Source organism: Anomaloglossus baeobatrachus, chromosome 12 (assembly GCF_048569485.1).
Source record: "Anomaloglossus baeobatrachus isolate aAnoBae1 chromosome 12, aAnoBae1.hap1, whole genome shotgun sequence".
Lineage (NCBI taxonomy): Eukaryota > Metazoa > Chordata > Amphibia > Anura > Aromobatidae > Anomaloglossus > Anomaloglossus baeobatrachus.
The window spans coordinates 91024793-91049403 of record NC_134364.1 but is presented as its reverse complement, the minus strand read 5'-3'; the positions used below and the strand labels follow the sequence as shown (position 1 = coordinate 91049403).

General features: G+C 48.7%; 1 protein-coding gene across 1 annotated transcript in view; it reads left to right on the top strand.

Annotated features, from left to right (window-relative positions):
- Positions 1 to 24378, top strand: part of PEA15 (proliferation and apoptosis adaptor protein 15) — a 60597-nt gene extending 36219 nt beyond the window's left edge. The window contains exons 2-4 of the mRNA XM_075329616.1: positions 13297 to 13474; positions 23416 to 23571; positions 24214 to 24378. Coding sequence (XP_075185731.1) covers positions 13303 to 13474; positions 23416 to 23571; positions 24214 to 24278 — 393 coding nt within the window. The 5' untranslated portion in view covers positions 13297 to 13302 and the 3' untranslated portion in view covers positions 24279 to 24378. The remainder of the gene's footprint in view (positions 1 to 13296; positions 13475 to 23415; positions 23572 to 24213) is intronic.
- The last annotated feature ends 233 nt before the right edge of the window (positions 24379 to 24611 follow it).

Below are 24611 nucleotides of genomic sequence, written 5' to 3'. Positions count from 1 at the left end.
AAAAATATCTCCCGGATCCGCGCTTTCCTTAACCAAGAATCAGCAAAAACATTAGTGCATGCCCTCATTATCTCCCGCCTCGATTACTGCAACCTCCTGCTCTCTGGCCTCCCTTCCAACACTCTTGCACCCCTCCAATCTCTCCTAAACTCTGCGGCCCGCCTAATCCACCTCTCCCCTCGCTACTTCCCAGCCTCGCCACTCTGCCAATCCCTTCACTGGCTTCCCATCACCCAACGACTCCAGTTCAAAACATTAACAATGATATACAAAGCCATGCACAACCTGTCTCCCCCCTACATCTGTGACCTAGTCTCCCGGTACCTACCTGCACGCAACCTCAGATCCTGACAAGATCTCCTTCTCTGCTCCTCTATCTCCTCTTCCCACAATCGCGTACAAGATTTCTCCCGTGCATCCCCCCATACTCTGGAATGCTCTACCTCCGCACATCAGACTCTCACCTACCGTGGAAAGCTTCAAGAGGAACCTCAAGACCCATCTCTTCCAACAAGCCTACAACCTACAATAGCCCTCAGTCCAGTACACCACTGCGCAACCAGCTCTGTCCTCACCTATTGTACCATCACCCATTCCCTGTAGACTGTGAGCCCTCGCGGGCAGGGTCCTTTCTCCTCCTATAACAGTCTGTTTTGTACTGTTAATGATTGTTGTACGTATACCCTCTTTCACTCTAAAGCGCCATGGAATAAATGGCGCTATAATAATAAATAATAATAATAATACATCACCAGAACCACTATTAGTACAAGAATATAAGAACCAAGCTTACTACAACAATCAATTGAAATGTTAGGTCAGCCTCATATACAGTTGAATTACATTAACTACAACTCCCAGTATGTCCTTAACAATAATAAGGAGATATTGGGATTTGTTACCAGCCATCATTAGACTGGGGACCATACAGGAAACACATTACTGATGAGAGATAATCAATATCACAGATAAACTTATACCTTCAGGTACCTTATAGGTTATAAGTGACATCATCTATGATTGAAGTTGGTTTTTTTTTCTTTTTCTTCTGGAACAGACACCATGATGACTTTTCTCTGATCTGCAGGACATCCCGACACAGTGCACTTAAAAATAGCAGCGTGATTATAAAGCTCCTGAATAAAAAATATCTGCCGTACGTTGTGCTTCTGAATAATTGCACTTCACTTTGCTCCCTGTACAAAGTGTGACCACCACACTGTCCTTCTTATAGTACATGGCCTCCACACTGCCCCCTTCTCAAACTCTCTCCACATACTTTCCCACATACTGTGCCCTCACACTGTCTCTCCATACTGCCCCTCTCTATACTGCCCCCAGTGACCCCAAAATGTCTTCTCCCACCTTTTCCGCCATATTTTACCCTCATAATATTCCCACTTTCCTGATGAATCTCAGTATCTTCAGCTCCATCGGAGCGCTTACCACATCGTCGCCGTGCAGGAATAATGTCAGCAGAGTGATCAGGTGACTGTATCACGCTGCTGACATTATCCTGACTCAGGAAGGCCTCCATTGTACTTATTCCTGACAGATATGGGTACAATGGACTGCAGGGAGCTGGTGTCTTACCTGTTCTCTGAGCTTGCTATCAGTGTAAAAACTGGCCCAGAGAATGGCCAGATCTGGCCTGACGGAGCTTTCCCCCACCACTGGTGGCTGAGCTCAGCGCAAATGATCCCCTGCCACTAATGCTCTAACCGGCACAGGGTAGTACCCCGAATATGGATGATTACAAAATCAGCAATTTGGGACCTGTGGGTTCCTCTTCTACTTCTACTTGAAAATGTACACTACCCATAACAGGAATTCTCGCTTGGTCTAAGCAAAAAAGTACCACTTTAACCTGAGCTCTTGGGAAAAGGACCACATCACCTTAAAGTTTCTTAAATTTTAGTGTTGGGGAACTATTAGATTGTCCCCCCACAATTGTCAGATATGGTTGCCTATAGAAGTCAAATACAAGCATTATTTCTAGTGTAGAGTCTGCAGGGGTGGAGCTTGACAGAAAACACCAAAGAATCCCAGCATCAGGCTCCTCCCCTGCGGATCCCACTATAGAAATACCACAGTGTATCACTTTTTCCCTGCAGTGTTTCTTTAAAAAACATAATTCTTTCTTTCCAATTCCAGTTTTTACTGACCGGTGCGCAAATTAATCTACCGTTCTGCTCGTTAGCCAATTAATTTTCATGCCTGACACTTCGACAGAGAAGTACATGTTAATTAATACACTATCATGAAATAGCAGAGGACATGTAATCTCATTATATCAGCATCTATGGCGATGCTACTAGGAGACGGTGGTACTCACCTGCCGTGCACACCATCCCAGACGTCGCTGCTCCACTTTTTTTTGTAATTTCTCTTAACACCCTTCGAATCCGCCGTTCCCCCCCTCTGTCTCCCATGCAATCAAGTGTAAAGACGCGGTTAATAACTGTTAATTAGTTTTCCCTGAGCTGTGAGCACGGAGGTAACACATTCAGTGCACGTCATGCAGCTCCAGCTTTACATGGAGTTGAGGATCTTAAGGGGCTTTTTTTTCAGAATTGATCCAAAATTAGTACGTTTAGGATATATAGAAAACAGACGTCTGGGTAACTCTACTTGTACTATGACTATGATCCAAGTGATTCTTAAACTTACTGGCACTACTCACCACCCATGACCCTGTGAGGATTTACACAGACCTTTATTTAATGGGTGGCCCAACTGTTCTTTACCAATTTAGGGCAGGTAATTGCAGGTAAAAATGTTACTGTAAAATAATATATATTTTTTTATATTTAATTGGACACAACTCCTTATTTGGATTCACTATCATAGGACAGGTTGTGGTTGGGAACCAGTTTCACTTGTTTATACTTATCGTAAGACATGTTGATGTGGTGGGCACCTCTTTCACCCTTCTTTCAGCTCATCAGTGCAGGACAGGCTTTTGTGGTTGGGAAGCTGTTTCACTTGTTTCTAGTCATCATCGTAGGACATGTTGATGTGGTGGGGAACTTCTATCACCCTTCATTCAGCTCATCAGTGCACAACAGATTTTTGTGGTTGGGAACCTGTGTCACTTGTTTATACTCATCATCGTAGTACAGGTTGATGTGGTGGGGGACGTCTTTCACCCTTCTTTCGGTTCATCAGTGCAGAACAGGGTTTTGTGGATGGGAATCTGTTTCACTTGTTTACACTTATCATAGGACATGTTGATGTGGTGGGGGACCTCTTTCACACTTCTTTAGGCTCATCAGTGCAGGACAGGTTTATATAGTTGGGAACCTCACTCGTTTATACTCATCATCGTAGTACAGGTTGATGTGGGGGGTCCTCTTTCAGCCTTCTTTCAGCTCACCAGTGCAGGAAAGGTTGTGGTTGGGGACCTGTTTCACTAGTTTATACTTATTATCATAGATGACAGATGAATATGTTGGGGGACATGTTTCACCCTTCTTTCAGCTCATCATCGCAGAACAATCTGTGATTGGGAGCCTGTTTCACTTGTTTAGACTCATCATCGTAGGACAACTTAATGTGGTGGGGGACCTCTTTCAGCCTTATTTTGGTGCATCAGTGGAGGACAGGTTGTGGTTAAGAACCTTGGGAACCTATTACAACTTTGTTTGGACTCAGTGTGGGATAGGGTGTAGGAGCCAGGAATATGTTTCATACATGTCTTAACTCATTAGTGTAAAAACAAAATGTTGCAGTTGATATGGCAATTTCTGCAAAACAATATGAACGGTCTCAAACATTTTGACCTGTATACAACACTCATGTTCGTAGCCATCAACCTGTAGACAACCAGTTTCATACATTTTTTGGCTCTTTACTGTGAGATAGATAGGTAAAATAAAGGCTGGTTTTCAAGAAATTGGGTCCTTCCTGTTTCATACTTGTTTGCACTCATCAGTGTAAAGCAGATTGGTGTTTTCTGGAAGCAACTGGAGAATAAACTATTTCAATGGACAAATGTGTGAGACCATTTTCACAAACTAAACGAGGGGACAACCTGTTTCTCCCTTTTGTGGACTCATCAGTTTCAAACGAGTTATTGTGAGTTTCAGCCATGTTTGGAGAAATCAAGCTGTATAAAACCAGTATAGCCCTTCTATAGACTCATTGGCATAGGATAGGTGATAGTGGGACACAGGTGAAGAGCTGGACATGGGGAAACTGGAAACTTAGTGCTGTCACTACTTCTAGTGGCCTATAACAGAGCACACACAATAGATATCTCTCATCGGGGGAGAATGAAGCTGTGAATCCATAGGAATGTAGAGAATTCTTATCTCAGCATAAAGGGTGCGAAGTATGAAGACAAACTGGAAGGCTGCATGGTGTTGTGTCATTAACACTTCATCACTTCCACTGTGCCAATGCCGGAGAGTGTGTGCGACAACCTGACACACTGAGGACATCATGTCAGTGGCGGCTCCGCACACGACTGTCATCCAATCTGTTATTTCCATCACATCCTCAACACAAATAACACAAAGGACTACAAGAATAACTATAAAAATTAGCTCACAGTTCATGTATCACATATAGAAGTATTGTACAAGTAGTAGTTGTATTGTTGTACATAGGGGCGGTGTTATGGTAGTTATATACTTGTACATAGGGGCAGCATTAAAATATATTCTTATACATACCGGTAGGGAGCAGTATTATAGTAGTGATATTCTTGTTCATAAGGACAGTATTATAGTAGTTATATTCTTGTACATAGGGGCAGTATTATAGTAGTTATATTCTTGTACATAGGAGCAGTATTATAATAGTTATATTCTTGTACATAGAGGCAGTAATATAGTAGTGATATTCTTGTACATAGAGGCAGTATTATAGTAGTGATATTCTTGTTCATAAGGACAGTTGTGAGGTAAATCCGGAGATATGACGATAAATCATGATATTCAAGTATGTCAGGAAGCCCTCTCCTGGTGTCACCCCCCCCTTTCCTTCACACAACTGGTTTAGCAACAAACTCCATGGCCATGTCCTGTGATATGGAAATTAGGTGGCTTTAGGACAAAGGACACAGGATGACTCCCTGCCGTCACCCTGTAACAAGAGTTGTATCTCATTAGCAAGGCTATGGAACTAGCAGACAGAACGACTCCAGTAAAAAATGGTTCATATCTCGCAAGCCATATTTCCGATAAATATGGCAACCATAAAAATGGTGTCTCCGCATGTGGACGATGCCGGCACCCCCTTTTTATGGGAGCAGGACATTGGGAAATGCCCCAGGCGTGATATCAGCCAATGGGGAACTGGCAGACAGGTCATGAGTCCCCTCGTTCTGTAGCTAAATTCATAACTGTCACAATGAGAGCATTGGCGTCCGCCTACGACGCTCCCAGGCAAAGTTAGGGCCAATATCCCCTTTGCTGGATAATTCTGATCCATGCAGGGGGAGTGGCAGTGCTTCCCTGTGAGGTCACTAAGGTAGGAGGGGACCTGGATCTGCCCAGGTTGATAACCCTACTTCGGCCATTTTCCAGTGTTCTTCTGCTCGGGGGCCTGGTTGGGAAAGACCTGTGAGGGGGTTCCTGGAAACCTGGTCTACAGCGCCCCCCTGTGGCCAGACGCAACAAGGTAACTGCTGGAACTGTGTATGCCTGTTTGTAACCCATGCTTTGATTGTAACTGTACTCTGACATAACTGTATATTCTGTAGATTCCCTATTGTATATATTGTAGTTCTAGTGTGCTTTAGGCGATTAAATTATATAATTAATCTTGGGCTGTTCTGTTATCTCGATCTTGAATCCCACGTCTGTGTGTTCGGCTAATAGTTACCGTGAAGCGGTTGGTGGCAGCGAGTTGTGCCAAGGATTATTGTGGGGAGGCCAGTGAGATTCGGGAAGATATTATATATTCCGCCCGCGGAGGTCGGGGGAATATATACCTTACTCTCACCGGGGACCCTTCAATAATCGGCATAAGTAGTATAGCGGCCTCCTTGCTTATTGTCGGGCAATTCCATAATTGGCCTGACTATAAGAGGGGCGCTAGAGAGCGCGTCACGTGCTCTGTCTGTCGGTCGGGAGGTATAAAGTAGGGGTGACCCCCACTTGTTACCCCCCGATTGTGACGTACTGGTAGCCAGCGCGGGGGATTTCTGAGTGACCCCCCCGGTGGTTTGTGACATATTGGTGGCAAGCGGTGGGATCGAGATAATAGTGTGTGTGAGTGTGAGACCCATACTCCCAGACACTAAAGACTGCCTGCAGCAGCTGTGGCTGCTGGGGTCTTCAGACTAGCTCAACACTAGAGTGTCAGAGTGCAGATACTGTAAGGTGTGTGGAGGCATCAGGTGTCAGTTCTGTGTCAGTGACCAAAAGTCTGCAAGAATGGCTGAGAGCACCAGGAGCAAAGCCAAAGGAATGGCCGATGCTAAGGCCAGAGACGATGAGGAGGTTGTCCACGAGTCCTCCAGGAGCTCGACGCCAGAAAACAGCTCTGCAGAGGACATTGCACAACCGGGCACTGCTGGACAAGATGAGGAGCAGCTCGCCCAAGGGTCCTCAACGAGCCAGATGCCAGCCCTCCGCTCTGCAATGGACAGTGAATCACCAGGCTCCGCAGCGGGCCGCAGATCACCACGTGCCATTCCACCGAGCCTGGGAGGCTCGGATAGCCTTCTTCAAATGGCTATGGCCCTACGCCAGGCTGGAGACCGGGAGGGCTACAAGGAACTCATGGCCGAGCGTGAGCGGCAAGCAGCGCGTGAAGAGCGCCAGGCAGAGCGTAACTACCAGCTGCAGCTAGCTCAGCTCCGGCCCTCATCAGCCACCCGTGACCTTCCAGACACCAAACTTCCAAAGGTCCGTGTTGAGGACTTCCCAGTGCTGGAGAAGGATGGAGACTTGGACTCTTTCTTGACTGCTTTTGAACGGACTTGCTTGCAGCATCATCTGAAAAAGGACCAGTGGGCCAAATACCTGACCCCCCGTTTAAGGGGTAAGGCCCTGGATATCCTTGGGGACTTGCCTGCTGAGGCGGATCAGGGCTACGACACCATCAAGCGGGCCCTGATCCAACAGTACAACCTCACCCCGGAGTCCTACCGCAAGAAGTTCCGGACGCTGCAGAAGGGACCAAAGGACTCCTGGGCTGACCACCGGCGGGCACTTGCCCGAGCTGCCGACCACTGGACCCAAGGCCTGCAGCTTTCCACCGGACCGGAGATCCTGGACTTGTTCATCACGGAGCAACTCTTGTGGAACTGCCCTGAGGATCTCCGCCAGTTCATCCGAGACCAGAAGCCAAAGGGATCCACGGCTACAGCTGCCCTGGCAGATGACTACACCAACAATCGGGCTCCTGAAGCCAGGAGAGCAGCCACCAGCAGCACCTGGAGAGGGGGTAAGATGAACTCTGCGACTGCCCCACCTGCCCCTAGACTGCAGGGGGTGTCCCCCTCAACTCCCCTCTCCAGGCCCGTGGCAGAACCAAGACGGTGCCACCAGTGCAACCTACCTGGACACTTCAAGGCCATGTGCCCTCAGCGTCCCAAGGCCCCGGCTCCGTCCCCGTCCCAAGGGCCGCCCAAGGTGTATTGTGTGGGTGGGGGTGGTGGTAGGTCCCTGGACAGCTTCCAACCTGTCACCGTCGGCCAGTCTGTGACCATAGGACTGCGAGACAGCGCCTCGGAGGTGACTCTGGTGCGGCCTGAGATGGTGTCCCCCCAAGACTTGATCCCTGGAAAAACCCTCGCTGTCTCCGGGATTGGAGGCATTGACCCGGCGCTGCCTGTTGCTGACATTTATGTGGACTGGGGCGCAGGGCGAGGGGTGAGGGAGGTGGGGGTAACTGATCGGATCCCTGCAAACGTGCTACTTGGGACAGATTTGGGGCAGATAACCTCCCAGTTTGGGCCCCAACCAAGGGCTGAACCTTCAGCCAGTATTGACATGACTCCTAACAATGTTAATGTGTTATCTATGAATGATGTAAGGGAGGAGGGAGTGAACTCTGATATTTCTGCTTGCATAGACACCATAGACACACACTCAGCTGCAGCTGTGACAGGGGAGGGGGTCAGAGAAAGGTGTGACAATGCCTCTACAAGTAACCAGCCTGTGAGCTGGGATCTGTTGCCCTCTGCAGGGATAAGCAGAGAGCAGGGTGCTGCAGGGGGAGGACCAGTGTGTGGGGTGGGGGCTACCACAGCAAATGTGGGGTCCCCAGAGATTTCACAGCGGGGTTCTGTTGCTGCAGGAGGGGAACAGGCAGGTGAGATTGGGGCCGGTCCAGGAGCGGAAGTGCTCCCAGGTAAGATCTCGGTGCATGGTTCCCCCACAACCGGGGTGTCAGGAAGCCAGGTAGGTCTGCCTGAACCGGCGACTTGGTCAGGAACGGAGGAGGATCAGGCACGACCCACGGTCGCAGCGGCTGTGGCCGCTGTCACCCGCAGTGGGAGTGCTGGAAGCCAAGGGGCCTCCCGGAGGTCCGATAGCTCTTCCCCTTCTGACCAAGTGGCAGCCGAGTCAGGTGGAGGCCAGGACACAGGTCCCGGGGTACTGACTGAAGATGTGACAGTCTCGTCGATTCTGGCCACATCTGGTCAGGGGTTTCAGGCAGCGTTAGAAGCTGACGACAGCCTGAAAGCTCTAAAGGAGCAGGCGGCACAGCCTCCCTCGGACTCGGACCCGGAGCGAGTGGTCTGGGACCAAGGACGGCTGTACCGGGCCACGGTCCAGCAGGGTTCACCGGAGGCGTGGCCCAGGGACCGACAGTTGGTGGTACCCTATCCGTTCCGGACGGAGTTGTTGCGGATCGCACATGAGATTCCGATGGCCGGACACCTAGGGATCGCTAAGACCAAGGCCAGGTTAAACCAGCATTTCTACTGGCCAAAAATGGGGGCCGATGTGGCTGCCTACTGCCGTTCGTGTGAAACCTGTCAGAGAGTGGGGAAGGCGGGGCCACACCCCAAAGCCCCACTGGTATCTCTGCCAATCATCGATGAGCCTTTCAGGAGGGTGGCTGTGGATCTGGTCGGCCCGCTGGCCATCCCCAGCAGCTCCGGGAAACGCTTCATACTGACGGTAGTGGACTATGCCACCCGGTACCCAGAAGCAGTGGCCTTGTCGTCCATTCGGGCTGACAAGGTGGCCACCGCATTGCTGGAGATTTTCTCCCGAGTGGGTTTTCCCCAGGAAATGCTCACTGACCGGGGGACCCAATTCATGTCCCAGCTGATGGAGACCCTCTGTAAGCAAGTCCAGGTGCGACATCTGGTGGCCAGCCCGTACCATCCACAGACTAATGGCCTGTGCGAGCGGTTCAATGGCACCTTAAAGCAGATGCTTAAGATGTTGGTCGACTCCCATGGGCGTGACTGGGAGCGGTATCTCCCACACCTGTTATTTGCTTACCGGGAGGTTCCACAGGCCTCAACAGGATTCTCACCGTTTGAGCTCCTGTACGGGCGACGTGTGCGGGGCCCCCTGGCTCTGGTGAAAGAGGCTTGGGAAGGGGATTTGGCCACCCCTGGAGTGTCGGTTATCGAGTATGTCATGCGCTTCCGGGACAAAATGCAGGCCTTGACGCAACTGGTACACGACAATATGGCTCAAGCCCAGGCCGATCAGAAGCGTTGGTACGACCAGAACGCTTGTGAGAGGACCTACCAAGTGGGTCAAGAGGTGTGGGTACTGGTCCCCGTACCACAGGACAAGCTTCAGGCAGCCTGGGAAGGCCCATACCTCGTGTACCAGCAGCTCAACCCTGTGACGTACCTGGTCACCCTGGACCCTGCCCGTGGAAGGCGGAAGCCCTTCCATGTGAACATGATGAAGGCACATCATGAGCGGGAGGCATGTGCGCTCCCCGTGTGCAACCTGCCCGAGGAGGGAGAAGCGGAAACCCTCTTGGATATGCTAGCCCAGGTTAGGGCAGGCGGATCCATTGAGGATGTGGTGGTTGGCCACCAGCTCTTGGAGGACCAACGGTCCCAGCTGTGGGCCACCCTACACCCCTTCCGGGGGTTGTTTACCAACCAGCCCGGAAGGACTGACTTGGCTGTCCATCACGTGGACACTGGGGATCATCCCCCGATCCGGCGTTCAGCATATCGGGTCTCCCTGGAGGTGCAGCAACACATGCGCCAGGAGATTGACGAGATGCTGGAGCTGGGGGTGATCCAGGCATCCAACAGCGCTTGGGCCTCGCCTGTAGTCCTCGTCCCTAAGAAGGACCGAACCACTCGGTTCTGCGTGGACTACAGGGGGCTCAATGCGGTCACGGTCGCCGATGCGTACCCAATGCCACGCATCGATGACCTGCTCGATCAGTTGGCCGGGGCTCAGTACCTGACCATCATGGATCTGAGCCGGGGATATTGGCAGATCCCCCTGACTCGCAAGGCCAGGGAACGCTCTGCCTTTATTACCCCATTTGGACTGTACGAGTCCACGGTGATGCCATTCGGGATGAGGAATGCCCCTGCCACTTTCCAGCGGATGGTCAACACCCTGCTCAAGGGACTTGAAGGGTACGCGGCCGCGTACCTAGATGACATTGCCGTCTTCAGTCCCACCTGGGAGGACCACCTAGAGCATCTAGCACAGGTGCTCAGGCGGATCCACCGGGCAGGTTTGACCATCAAGCCGGGAAAGTGTCAGCTGGCCATGAGCGAGGTCCAGTACCTCGGTCACCGGGTAGGCGGGGGAACACTGAAGCCCGAGCCTGAGAAAGTGGAGGCCATCGCATCCTGGCCCACCCCCAGGACCAAGAAGCAGGTGATGTCCTTCTTGGGGACCGCTGGGTACTATAGGAGGTTTGTTCCATGCTATAGTAGCCTGGCAAAGCCCTTGACGGACCTCACCAAGAAGAAGCTGCCCTCTGCAGTCGATTGGACAATGGACTGCGAGACAGCCTTCCGGGCCCTAAAGGACGCCCTGTCCAGCCCGCCCGTGCTACAGGCAGCCGACTTCACGCGGCCGTTTGTAGTACAGACCGACGCCAGTGACTTCGGCCTCGGTGCGGTGCTCAGCCAGGTGGACTCTGCGAACCAAGAGCACCCAGTCTTGTACCTGAGCAGGAAGCTGTTACCAAGGGAAGTTGCCTATTCCACGATGGAGAAGGAGTGCCTGGCCATAGTGTGGGCCCTGCAGCGTCTGCAACCCTATCTATACGGGCGCCACTTCATCGTGGAGACGGACCACAATCCCCTCAGCTGGTTGCACACCGTCTCTGGGACGAATGGGCGATTGTTGCGATGGAGCCTTGCGCTCCAGCAATACAACTTCACCATTGCCACAAAAGGGGCCGTGACCACGGTAACGCAGACGGGCTGTCCCGACAAGGAGAGGTCGCGGACGGGCGCACGGGGGAACACGAGTGTGCTGCCCCCTAGCGCCCTCAAAAGGGGGGAGGTGTGAGGTAAATCCGGAGATATGACGATAAATCATGATATTCAAGTATGTCAGGAAGCCCTCTCCTGGTGTCACCCCCCCCCTTTCCTTCACACAACTGGTTTAGCAACAAACTCCATGGCCATGTCCTGTGATATGGAAATTAGGTGGCTTTAGGACAAAGGACACAGGATGACTCCCTGCCGTCACCCTGTAACAAGAGTTGTATCTCATTAGCAAGGCTATGGAACTAGCAGACAGAACGACTCCAGTAAAAAATGGTTCATATCTCGCAAGCCATATTTCCGATAAATATGGCAACCATAAAAATGGTGTCTCCGCATGTGGACGATGCCGGCACCCCCTTTTTATGGGAGCAGGACATTGGGAAATGCCCCAGGCGTGATATCAGCCAATGGGGAACTGGCAGACAGGTCATGAGTCCCCTCGTTCTGTAGCTAAATTCATAACTGTCACAATGAGAGCATTGGCGTCCGCCTACGACGCTCCCAGGCAAAGTTAGGGCCAATATCCCCTTTGCTGGATAATTCTGATCCATGCAGGGGGAGTGGCAGTGCTTCCCTGTGAGGTCACTAAGGTAGGAGGGGACCTGGATCTGCCCAGGTTGATAACCCTACTTCGGCCATTTTCCAGTGTTCTTCTGCTCGGGGGCCTGGTTGGGAAAGACCTGTGAGGGGGTTCCTGGAAACCTGGTCTACAGCGCCCCCCTGTGGCCAGACGCAACAAGGTAACTGCTGGAACTGTGTATGCCTGTTTGTAACCCATGCTTTGATTGTAACTGTACTCTGACATAACTGTATATTCTGTAGATTCCCTATTGTATATATTGTAGTTCTAGTGTGCTTTAGGCGATTAAATTATATAATTAATCTTGGGCTGTTCTGTTATCTCGATCTTGAATCCCACGTCTGTGTGTTCGGCTAATAGTTACCGTGAAGCGGTTGGTGGCAGCGAGTTGTGCCAAGGATTATTGTGGGGAGGCCAGTGAGATTCGGGAAGATATTATATATTCCGCCCGCGGAGGTCGGGGGAATATATACCTTACTCTCACCGGGGACCCTTCAATAATCGGCATAAGTAGTATAGCGGCCTCCTTGCTTATTGTCGGGCAATTCCATAATTGGCCTGACTATAAGAGGGGCGCTAGAGAGCGCGTCACGTGCTCTGTCTGTCGGTCGGGAGGTATAAAGTAGGGGTGACCCCCACTTGTTACCCCCCGATTGTGACGTACTGGTAGCCAGCGCGGGGGATTTCTGAGTGACCCCCCCGGTGGTTTGTGACAACAGTATTATAGTAGTTATACTCTTGTACATAGGAGCAGTATTATAGTAGTTATATTCTTATACATAGGAGCAGTATTATAGTAGTTATACTCTTGTATATAGGGGTAGTATTACAGTAGTTATAGTCTTGTACATAGGGGGCAGTATTGTAGTAGTTATATTCTTGTATATGGGTGGCAGTATTATAGTAGTTATACTCTTGTATATAGGGGTAGTATTACAGTAGTTATAGTCTTGTACATAGGGGCAGTATTATAGTAGTTATATTCTTGTACTTAGGGACAGTATTATAGTAGTTATATTCTTGTACATAGGAGCAGTATTATAGCAGTTATATTCTTGTACTTAGGGACAGTATTATAGTAGTTATATTCTTGTACATAGGAGCAGTATTATAGTAGTTATATTCTTGTACATAGGGGCAGTATTATAGTAGTTATATTCTTGTACATAGGGGCAGTATTACAGTAGTTATAGTCTTGTACATAGGGGGCAGTATTGTAGTAGTTATATTCTTGTACATAGGGGGCAGTATTATAGTAGTTATATCTTGTATATAGGGGCAGGTATATTCTCTAATATCTCCATCTTGTTTCTAGGAGGCCATGGAGGAGTACGGCAATTTGCTGCAGGAGCTTACTGAAAACATTACCAACGAGGATCTGGACCAGCTAAAATCAGCCTGTAAGGAGGATATCCCAAGCGAGAAAAGTGAGGAAATCACCTCCTGCCAAGACTGGTTTAACTACCTGGAAAAACACGATAAATTGGCAAAAGGTAAGTCCTAAATACACCGGCCGCCGGAGATAATTTCTAATATCCCTTTCACTTTTTAGGACAAACTAGGGTTTTATTTATGGGCCTAGGTGCTCTTGGGATGGTGGAAACCATCAATACGCTGGTATTGATACCTATTCTAGCTTTTATAAATACGATATCAGTAAAACATGGACTTTGGATCTCGCCCTACAGCTGCTTGCTGATGGTTTCCAGGTTGTTCTAAAACAAACACAAAACATGGCGGAAGATGATATACAGTGATATCTCTGACAGCTTTGTGAAGTTTTTCACAGATACCGGAGCCTCAGAGGAGGCTATTTTCTCCATGTCGGGGACATTAGCAGAGGAGAAGTAATAATTACAGGAGCGCTTGTGTCCTGTGGCGCAGTAGGAGGGAGGGAGGGAATCGAACCGAGGCCTTTACATGAATTCCCAGCACAGCGCTGGTCAGGCCTGCGTTAAGAGTCTTCTGTTGCTATGCCAATGCCTGTCGGATGCCTTCGGAGGGACCACCGCCGGCGATGTGGCTCCCCCGCCACTGTGAAAATCGTTTAACCCCTTGTCATCTCCTAAAACAACATTTATGTAAAGCCTCCAGGTGAAAAAAAAAATAACCCCACAAGAACATTATCCACAGTGCCGTACATCACCATATGAATCGCGCTGCCATATCAACGTGGCAGGATATCCAAATGCCCCTTCATTAAATAAAAAAAGTAAAATATACAGCAAAATTTTATCATGAAAAATGTTGTTGCACATGACAACCAATCACAGTGCAGCTCTCACTTTGCCCCCAGCCTTTTTAGAATAGCAACCAATCACAGCACAGCTTTCATTGTGTCCGAGCCTTTTTAGAAATGAAAGCTGAACTCTAATTGGTTACTAAAGGCAAAGACGGGTTTTGTTTTTAAATCAATACTAATAGGAAAATGTTGCCAATAGCAACCAATTACTGAGCAGTTTCCATTTTGCATGAACCTTTTTAGAAATAATAGCTGAGCTCTGATTGGTTGCTATAGGCAAAGACAAATTTGTTAGTTTTTTTTTGTTGTTTTTTTTAACATCAATACTAAAAGAAATATGTAGTCCATAGCAACCAATCACAAAGGAGCTTTCATTTTGCCATAGCCTCTTCAAAAATACCAACCAATCACAGAGCAGCTTTCATTTTGCCATAGCCTCTTCAAGAATACCAACCAATCACAGAGCAGCTTTTATTTTGCCATAGCCTCTTCAAGAATATCAACCAATCACAGAGCAACTTTCATTTTGCCTGAGCCTTTTCAAAAGTGAAAGCTGAGTTGTGATTGGTTGCTATAAGCAAAGACAGGATGTTGGTTTTTTTTTAACGAATCACAGGCCAGCTTTCATTTTACCAGAGCCAGTTTAGAAATGAAATCTGAGCTCTGATTGGTAGCTATACCCAAAGACAGATTGTTGGGGTTTTTTTTGCGGCTGGTGAGAGTCGGCGTTCCTCCCCCCCTCTTATCTCCGGTCTTGTTTGCACAGGAGATTGTTATTTTCACACAATAATTAAAGTGACATTTCTCTCTACATCTAAGCCCTGGATCCGGGTGACCTTTCCTGAGCTTCGGCATCTCGTTGCCAACCTGGTTCCCTGGCAACGTGGCGCTCGGTCCACGTAACTCAGAGGCGAATTTGAGTTTTTTGATCTGCGAGCGAGCGCAGTATCATGAAGCCATCAAGGCTCGGAGACAGCTTCTGCCAGGGCACATTTAATGAACCAGTCCAGTATTCTGCCACGCGAAGCGAGAAAAAGTCAAAACCTCACCTTAGTGATAGCTTCATAATATCCCTCCCTTAAAGGGAATCTGTCTTCTCTCTTGTTTTACATTTTATGTCAGTCCACATTAACTAAAAATTCAGTTTCAAGTTTTATTATAACTGTATATTCTGTTGTCCCTCTGTTACACCTCCTGGAAATTGTAAAGGAAGCGTCCCAGTGTGACGCCCTGGCCGGGCCAGGTAGTTACAAATAGGCCCCTGTACTACACCTTTCCCTCACAGGTGACAGCAGCCAACCTTAAAACCCTAGTCACCCCCCTCAGGGCTAGATAGACACATCAGGGGCGGAACCAGGCGGTTGGGAGACGCCCACAGAGGAGTTTAGACAGCCCGGGGCAGGAAAGTAAACAGATTCTGTTAGAGTTCAAGTTGGAGAGGAGTGTGGGCTGGAGCTGTGTCCAGCTCCAGCAGAGGCGAATACACCAAATTGAACGGCACCAGGGTAGGAACCCTGGTGCCACTGGCTAGGAGGCAGACGGTGGTCTCCGTCTGCAGGAGTCGGGAAGACGGCTCGGTGAAACCAAGGTTGACCGGGACAGGGTTGTAGCCCGCCGGTACTGACCCGGGGAACCGACTCGGAAAGCGGAGCACACAGGGGGGTACTTGCACCCTGAAGCCAGGAACCAGAACCTACTGGAACTGGTTAATTAACCGATTGAGGTCAGGATTATAGGTCCTGTCCCACCCAAAGTCCCTAATAGAAGGCAACAGCCCACCGAGGGGGATAAAAGGCAACCGGCAAGGTTCAGAGATCCCACGGGCCAGCATCTGCGGGCAAGAGCTCCTTAGGCCACAACCGGCCGGTAGCGGACTCCTGAAGTTGCAAGCACAGGCAGTCCACCGTTCTAAAAAGGTGCAGGAGAAAGACAGAGAATACCAGCCGGGTGGGGGAACCAGAACACAGCCGGCTGCGGGCACCGACCACCATAACCTTGGTTTACCAGAGTGTTTACCGGAGTGTTTCCTTCAATAGTGAGTACACTAGCACCCTGCAGTCGCCTATCTCCCTGTACCAACAAACCCCAACGGGTCCCGGGGCCACCATCCCTGCCCACGGAGGGGTTAACAACTTGCTGCACAACATCTTCCCCGGGTGCCCCGTTACTGCAGCGGTGGTGTCCAAACTCACCACATACCGTGGGTGGCGTCACGAACCTAGTACGGCCCAGCCCGTACATATACGTCCTACATCCACCAACCCATCCCCCTGTTCATTCGGAGTGTCCGCGGGATCCCCCAGGTCCGGAGACCCTCGAGCCACCCACCGGAAGGCCCGGACCTGAGCAGCGGCAGGCTGCCGGCACGGGGGCGGCACACCTACACGGTCTCTGTCCGCATGGATTGGACACTGGCAGAATGTTGTAGGGACACGCTCCCTTACGTTGTAATATCTAGTTGTGAATTTATTCTTCCAGGAGAAATAACAGTGAAACAGCATAAATCGAGGTTCTAGGACAGAAACTACGTATGCTCGGCATGCACATGCTCGGCCTCCACTCCATTCACTGTGAAAAATGTATGTTGCTGTAGACACACTCCTCCGTGCCCATTTCCCACTCCCATTCCTGAAATATTACGTTTCAGGCAGGTTTGACATTTGCTGTCTCTTCTGGGTGTCAGAGATCTACCCTTATTCCGGCTATTATGAAACGTTGCTCTGAGATGTGTGAAATGATCAACTCAGCTCTTCTGCATCCAATACTCAGCTCGCTACATCCATTAATCAGCTCTGCTATAACCATAACTCAGCTTTGCTTCTGATAAATCTCTCTCTGTTTTTCTACATCATTAACTTTGCATATGCTCAATCCATATCGCAGCACCGTTCAATCCATAACTCAGCTCTGCTGCATCTGTAAATCAGCCCTGCTACATCTGTTAATCAGCTCTGCTATATCCATAACTCAGCTTTTCTTCTGATAAACCTCTCAGTTTTTCTACATCCTTAACTGAGCGTCTGCTCCATCCATATAGTAGCACTGTTGCATCCAAAACTCAACTCTACTACATCTACATCTTCCCCATCCATCACTCAGCTCTGATGCATACATAACTGAGGTCTGCTACATTCAGCAGGTCAGCTCTGCTACATTCGTAACTCAGCTTTGCTTCTGATAAATCCCTATCTCTGCTTTTCTCCATCCTTAACTTAGTGTCTGCTCCATATTTTCCAGCATCGTTGCATCAAGAACTCAGCTCTGCTTCTGTCAAATTCACATTTATTTCCGTTTCTCTACTACATATCTCAGCTGTGCACAAGTCAGCTTTGTTGCATGCTTCCATAAATTAGCTCTGCTATATCCATAACTCAGCTCTGCTACATCCATAGAATACAGAACCCAGTTATTTTCAACTTTCTGGCTACTTCGAAATTCCCACGCATGGAGCAAAGGCATGTATGGTATGCATTATTCACCACCAGTTATCCGGACTGAGTCTGTCAAGACGACAGGATCCCGTGTAGGAGTCGTATCAATAAAATATAACAAGATAGAGGATCTAACGGAGGGTTTTCCTGAGTGCAAGAAACATGAAAACCAACCTAAAGACATGTACAAGGAAGGACGTGACCGGTGGTGGCAGCGATAGAGGGGGGGGGTTGTGACAGGACAGGGTCATTTGTTCACCATAAGTAAAGGCAAGGACTCTGCCTTTGTTATCCAGCAGAACAATCCGTGAAAGCCTGAACCATTCGAGATCTGAACAAGTGAGGCATTGTACCTTATGTCACCCGGACATCAGGCTCTTGTCTGCAAGTCCGATGTGCTAATTAGGCTTCTCCTAAAAGACAAAGCGAGGAGATATTTTTTCCCCTGTTTATGGGTTGTTTATTTTGTTGCTCAGCTCTACTGAAGTGAAATGGTTTGCGCTGCAATACCACACACAACCTGTAAACTGATGTGGCGCTGTTTTTGGAAAAAGCAGGTGTGGTTTTCCCAACCCTAGACAATCCATTTAAAGGCACCTAATGGATATATTACATCATCATTTATTATTATTATTTATTTATAAAGCACCATTAGTTCCATGGTGCTGTACATGAGAAGGGGGTTACATACAAAATACATATACAAGTTACAGTAGACAGACTAGTACAGAGGGAAGAGGGCCCTGCCCTTGCGGGCTTACATTCTATAGGATTATGGGGAGGAGACAGTAGGTGGGGTGTAGATGGGGCGGCAGCTCCGCACGGTGGTGGGGCGGCAGCTCCGCACGGTGGTGGGGCGGCAGCTCCGCACGGTGGTGGGGCGGCAGCTCCGCACGGTGGTGGGGCGGCAGCTCCGCACGGTGGTGAAGCAGTGATGTCATTGAAGGTTATAGGCATTTCTGAACAGATGAGTCTTTAGGTTCCGTTTGAAGTTTGCAAGTGTAGTAGATAGTCTGACGTGTTGAGGCAGAGAGTTCCAGAAGACTGGGGATGTTCGGGAAAAGTCTTGGAGGCGATTGCATGAGGAGCGAATGAGAGAGGAGGAGAGAAGGAGATCTTGGGAGGACCGGAGATTACGTTTTGGAGTGTAGCGAGATATTAGTTCAGAGATATATGGAGGAGACAATTTGTGGACGGCTTTGTAAGTCAGTATTAGTAGTTTGAATTGGATACGATGGAAGATTGGGAGCCAGTGAAGGGACATGCAGAGAGGAGAAGCGGGGTGGTAGTGAGGCGAGAGGTGGATCAGTCGGGCAGCAGCATTAAGGATGGACTGAAGAGGGGCGAGCGTCTTAGCAGGGAGACCACATAGGAGGATGTTGCAGTAGTCGAGGCGGGAGATTATGAGAGCATGCACTAGCATTTTTGTAGATTGAGAATTGATGAAGGGACGGATTCTGGAAATATTTTTGAGTTGAAGACGACAGGAGGTGGTGAGGGATTGAATGTGAGGTATGAAGGACAAGGCAGAGTCAAAGGTCACTCCGAGGCACCGAACTTTGGGTGCTGGGGAGAGCGTGATGTTATTTATTGTAATAGATAGATCAGGTAGAGAGTGTAGGTGAGATGGAGGAAAGATGATCAGCTCAGTTTTGGCCACATTGAGCTTTAGGAAGCGAGAGGAGAAGAAGGAAGATATAGCAGATAGGCACTCTGGGATTCTGGACAGCAGAGATATGACATCTGGACCAGAGAGGTAGATCTGAGTGTCATCGGCATATAGGTGGTACTGGAAGCCATGGGACTTTATGAGTTGTCCCAGGCCAAATGTATAGATAGAAAAAAGTAATGGTCCCAGGACAGAGCCTTAAGGGACACCAACAGAGAGAGGACGGGATGAAGAGGTTGTGTGGGAGTGGGAGACACTAAAAGTGCGGTTGGAGAGGTATGAAGAGATCCAAGAGAGGGCGAGGTCTCTGACACCAAGGGAAGAGAGGATCTGTAGTAGCAAGGAGTGGTCAACAGTGTCGAAGGCTGAGGATAGGTCTAGAAGTAGGAGTACAGAGAAGTGGTTGTTAGCTTTGGCAGTAAGTAAGTCATTTGTGATTTTTGTCAGGGCAGTTTCAGTGGAATGATGTGGACGGAAGCCGGACTGTAGGTTGTCAAAGAGAGAGTTAGAGGAGAGGTGGGAGGAGAGTTCAGCATGGACGTGCTGTTCCAGGAGTTTTGAGGCGAATGGGAGTAGCGATATGGGGCGATAGCTGGCAGCAGAGGTTGGGTCGAGGGAAGGTTTCTTTAGGATGGGTGTGACTGTTGCATGTTTAAAGGCAGAAGGGAAGGTACCAGTCGTTAAAGATAGGTTGAAGAGATGGGTTAAGGCTGGAATTAGGATAGTGGTGAGGTTGGGGAGGAGGTGGGTTGGGATGGGATCACGTGCGCAGGTGGTGAGGTGCGCTTTTGAGAGAAGATGTGCAAGCTCTTCTTCGGTGATAGTAGAGAGGACGTTTATGGGGGAGGAGCAGTGGTCTGTTATATGAAGGGGTTGTGGTGGTTGAGCAGAAAAGACTTGTCTGGTTTGGTCGATCTTTTCTTTGAAATATGTGGCAAATTCTTCTGCGGAAATGAGGGAGGTTGGAGGGGGCAGCGGTGGGCGAAGCAGGGAGTTGAAAGTATTGAATAACTGTTTGGGGTTGTGTGTTAAAGAGGATATGAGGTTTCTGAAGTATTCCTGTTTAGCCGAGGTAAGGGCCAAGCGAAATGTGTGAATTGCATTTTTGAATGTGGTGAAGTCTTCCTGGGAGTGCGTTTTCTTCCAGCGCCGCTCTGCGGCCCTAGACACTTGCCGAAGCTTTTTAGTGAGGCTGTTGTGCCAGGGTTGTCTATTGATTTGTCTCACTCTGCCATGCACAAGAGGAGCAACTGAATCGATAGCTGATGTGAGAGTGGCGTTGTAGAAAGTGGTGGCACTGTTTGTGTCATGGACTGAAGATATGGAAGACAGTGGTAGGATAGAGTCAGAAAGGGTGTGTATGTTGACGTGTGCGAGGTTTCTGCGAGGGTGTGATACGTGCTGGGCAGGAGGGGCAGGTGAGGAGGACAGAGCAGAGAAGGTCAATAGATGGTGGCCAGATAAAGGGAGAGGGGAGGTAGTGAGGTTAGATAGGGAGCAGAGACGGGTGAAGATAAGGTCTAATGTGTGTCCATCTTTATGGGTGGCAGAAGTGGACCACTGAGATAGACCAAAAGATGAAGCAAGGGAGAGGAGTTTGGAGGCTGCTGACTGGCGGGTGTCAGTGGGGATGTTGAAGTCACCCATGATGATAGTGGGAATGTCAGCAGAGAGAAAGTGTAGAAGCCAGGCAGAGAACTGGTCGATAAAGGAAGTGGTAGGGCCTGGGGGTCTGTATATGACAGCCACTTGGAGGTTGGAAGGAGAATAGATGCGGACAGAGTGCACTTCAAAGGAAGGCAGGACAAGAGAGGGTAGAGGTGGGATTGGATTAAAGCTGCAGTTGTTAGAAAGAAGGAGGCCCACTCCTCCACCTTGTTTATTGCCAGGGCGAGGAGTGTGGGTGAAGTGGAGGCCACCGTAGCATAGCGCAGCAGGGGAGGCAGTGTTGGATGGTGTCAGCCATGTTTCAGTGATGCCCAGAAAGGATAGGTTGCTAGAGGTAAAGAGGTTGTGAATGAAGTGCAGTTTGTTACAGACTGAACGGGCATTCCACAGCGCTCCAGAGAGAGTGGGCGGCGGAATGGGTGAGAGGGGGATGGGTTTTATATTGGAGAGGTTGCGGTAGTTACTAGTAAGGGTGGAGCGATAGGGGGGTGGTAGAGAGCAGTGTCCCATCTGGGGGGTCCAGGATTGGGAGATATGTCACCAGCAGTGAGGAGAAGTAGAGAAAGGGAGAGCAGGTTAGAGAAGGAGAGTGGACGGAATGGTCTGCGTGTTATTAAGAGAGACCTGAGATTTAGGAGCAGCTCAGCAGATGAGGACAGGTGGGAAGGTAAAAGGGAAGGGGAGATGAATATTTGTTTGGCGAGTGCTGGCGTTGGGGGATAGCGAAGGAGAGTGAGGAGGAGAGGGGCAAGGACCGTGAGGGCATAGGTGAACATGGTGAGTTTAAGGTTTCCAAATGGGAATATGAAAAAGTGTAGGGGACAAAATGCAAGTGACAAACAGTTAAGGAGGTAACGCTCACCTTCTGGTCAATTCTGGAATATTTCTGATTGCCCACTTAGAAAATCCCACTTATGAAATCACACAGACCATGGTCATAACAGACCTGTGCCAACAAATTTATACAACTCTAGAGGCCTAGAGAATGACTCAGGTGTGAGCAGAAGGGAGGGGGCTAGAGGAAGATAGCTCTGAGAAACACACCAGGGGTGAATTAGTAAGTACAAACTAAAGCTGGTGTCACACTAAGCGACAGCGACAACGACGTCGCTGTTACGTCACCATTTAAGTCGCTGTTATGATCGCTGCTTAGCTGTCAAACACAGCAGAAGCAGCGATCATAACGTCGCTGTGCTACATGTGCAGAGAGCAGGGAGCCGCGCTTAGCGCTGGCTCCTTGCTCTCCTAGGTACAGTACACATCGGGTTAATTAACCCGATGTGTGCTGCAGCTACATGTCACAGTGCAGAGAGCAAGGAGCCGCGCGCACTGCTTAGCGCTGGCTCCTTGCTCTCCTTGCTACAGTATACATCGGGTTAATTACCCGATGCATACTGCAGCCACATGTCACAGTGCAGGAGCCGGCACTGGCAGCAAGAGCGGAGGCTGGTAACCAGCGTAAACATCGGGTAACTAGGGAAAGGTCTTCCCTTGGTTACCCGATGTTTACGCTGGTTACAGCTTACCGCAGCTGCCAGTGCCGGCTCCTGATCGCTTCATTTCGTCGCTCTCTCGCTGTCACACACAGCGATGTGTGTGTCACAGCGGGAGAGTGACGACCAAAAAAATGAAGCTGGACATTCAGCAACGACCGGCGACCTCACAGCAGGGGCCAGGTCGTTGCTGGATGTCACACACAGCGACAGCGACAGGACGTCGCTGCAACGTCACAGAAAATGGTGACGTAGCAGCGACGTCGTTGTCGTCGTCGTTATGTGTGACACCAGCTTAAGAGAAACATTTGGACAACTTCACAGCTAGAAAACGAACTACTTAAGATGCAGAAGAAATAGACAGGTGTGAACCAAGAACAAAGAGTTAGAAGAATATGAAATTCAGATGGGAATGGCAGTGGTTTTGAGCAGTATCACATACCAATAGAAATAACATACAGGAAAGGATAGACTTCAATGGGAATGGCAGTGGTTTTGAGCAGTATCACATACCAATAGAAATCATCATGCAACAAAACTACAAGTACCAGCATGATTTGATAACGTGGTGTCCACTGATTGAAATATACCGGTAGATGTCAGGTAGACTCTTGTTTAGGCCCAACCCCCCCACCTAAACATGAATTTTCAATGGGTAGCTTAAGCATGGGTGGACTAAGTTGGCGCTAGAAGCGGCCTATTTCTAGGGAAAATAAATGGATCGGGAGTTCAGTTTTCAAGAGCCTGATATTTCTATCTACAGCTTTTTGTCTAAGGGGAGGGTTGTCCAACTTTTCAAAAAAACTACAGGTTTGGCACACTTTGATCAAAATGGAGTATTAACATGTCCGGTGGACGAGGTTCACGTTGTTTGTGGTCTACATGACGTTGTTTTGACTTTTGGTTCAATTTTTTTTTATTATTTTTCCAGATAATCTTGCATACATAGAACACATTTTTGAGATCTCTCGACGTCCCGACCTTCTCACCATGGTCATTGACTATAGGACCAAAGTTTTGAAAATTTCAGCAGAAGAAGAACTTGACACAAAACTCACTCGGATCCCTAGTGCTAAGAAATACAAAGGTAAGTTATCCCGAACATGTGATTTTCCATTATCATCATGATGGCCCTCAATGTATGTGAAGAAATAGTTTTCAAAAATAGTCATACATTTGTTTGGATGGGATGAACATACAAAGGAAAAAAAATTGGAGGGAATCAGGAAGTACTAGAGTTTTAGGAAAGATGAAACTGTAGAGAAGAAAAATGGAAGGAACCAAAGAACTGGAGGTTTTGGAGACTTCATTTGAAACAATTGAGGACATCTAAAAAATAGAATTTGTTTGGTTTTTAGAAGGATCCAGAATTGAATCTTGTTTAGACATCCTTATCGGGGTGAGACCTAGTCAGTCAGTGCCTTGAAAAATCTTACACAATTCATACTCAAGTGGACAACTTTTTCCAAACCTTGGTCAATAAACAATTTGTAGGACAGTCAGAGTTCTTCATGAATTTCCAGATTTCCAAGCATGACTCCACAAAGTTGGATGATGACCAGTCAACAGTGGGTGGCCTCTTTGGCTTTCAGGATTGAGAACAGGAAAGTGCAAGGAGGTCCACTTAGGGTTGAGGTCTTTCAGGCTTTTTTGATGGCCACCTGATGTGAAGCTTATTAATAACTTTTAGGCCTAAAATTTTACATTTTTGTTTTATTATTCTTTTCAGATATTATAAGGCAGCCTTCAGAAGAAGAAATCATCAAATTGGCCCCACCACCAAAGAAAGCCTGAAGATCTTTTAAAGGAGAAAAAGAGAAGACTCAATCCTATTTGGTCTCCATTGTTCTATCCCTCTTGTTTACCTCGCGCCTCGCTGGTCTCACCTTGGGTTATCCCACCGCAGGAGTAGAGACTGGGGAGGGAAGGGGGACGGGACACGAAAAGGAAAATCCGCACCCACCGATGACCACTAACAAGAGTCCTAATCCTGTTGTGTGTGTGCTCCGTGACCTGCAGTCTGTCCTATGATGCGTTTCGTAAGCGTGTGTTTAAGTAGAAGCATTTTTTTATTTTATATAATTATATATATATATCCTTCTCGTGGGATAATGTGGCTAAATACGG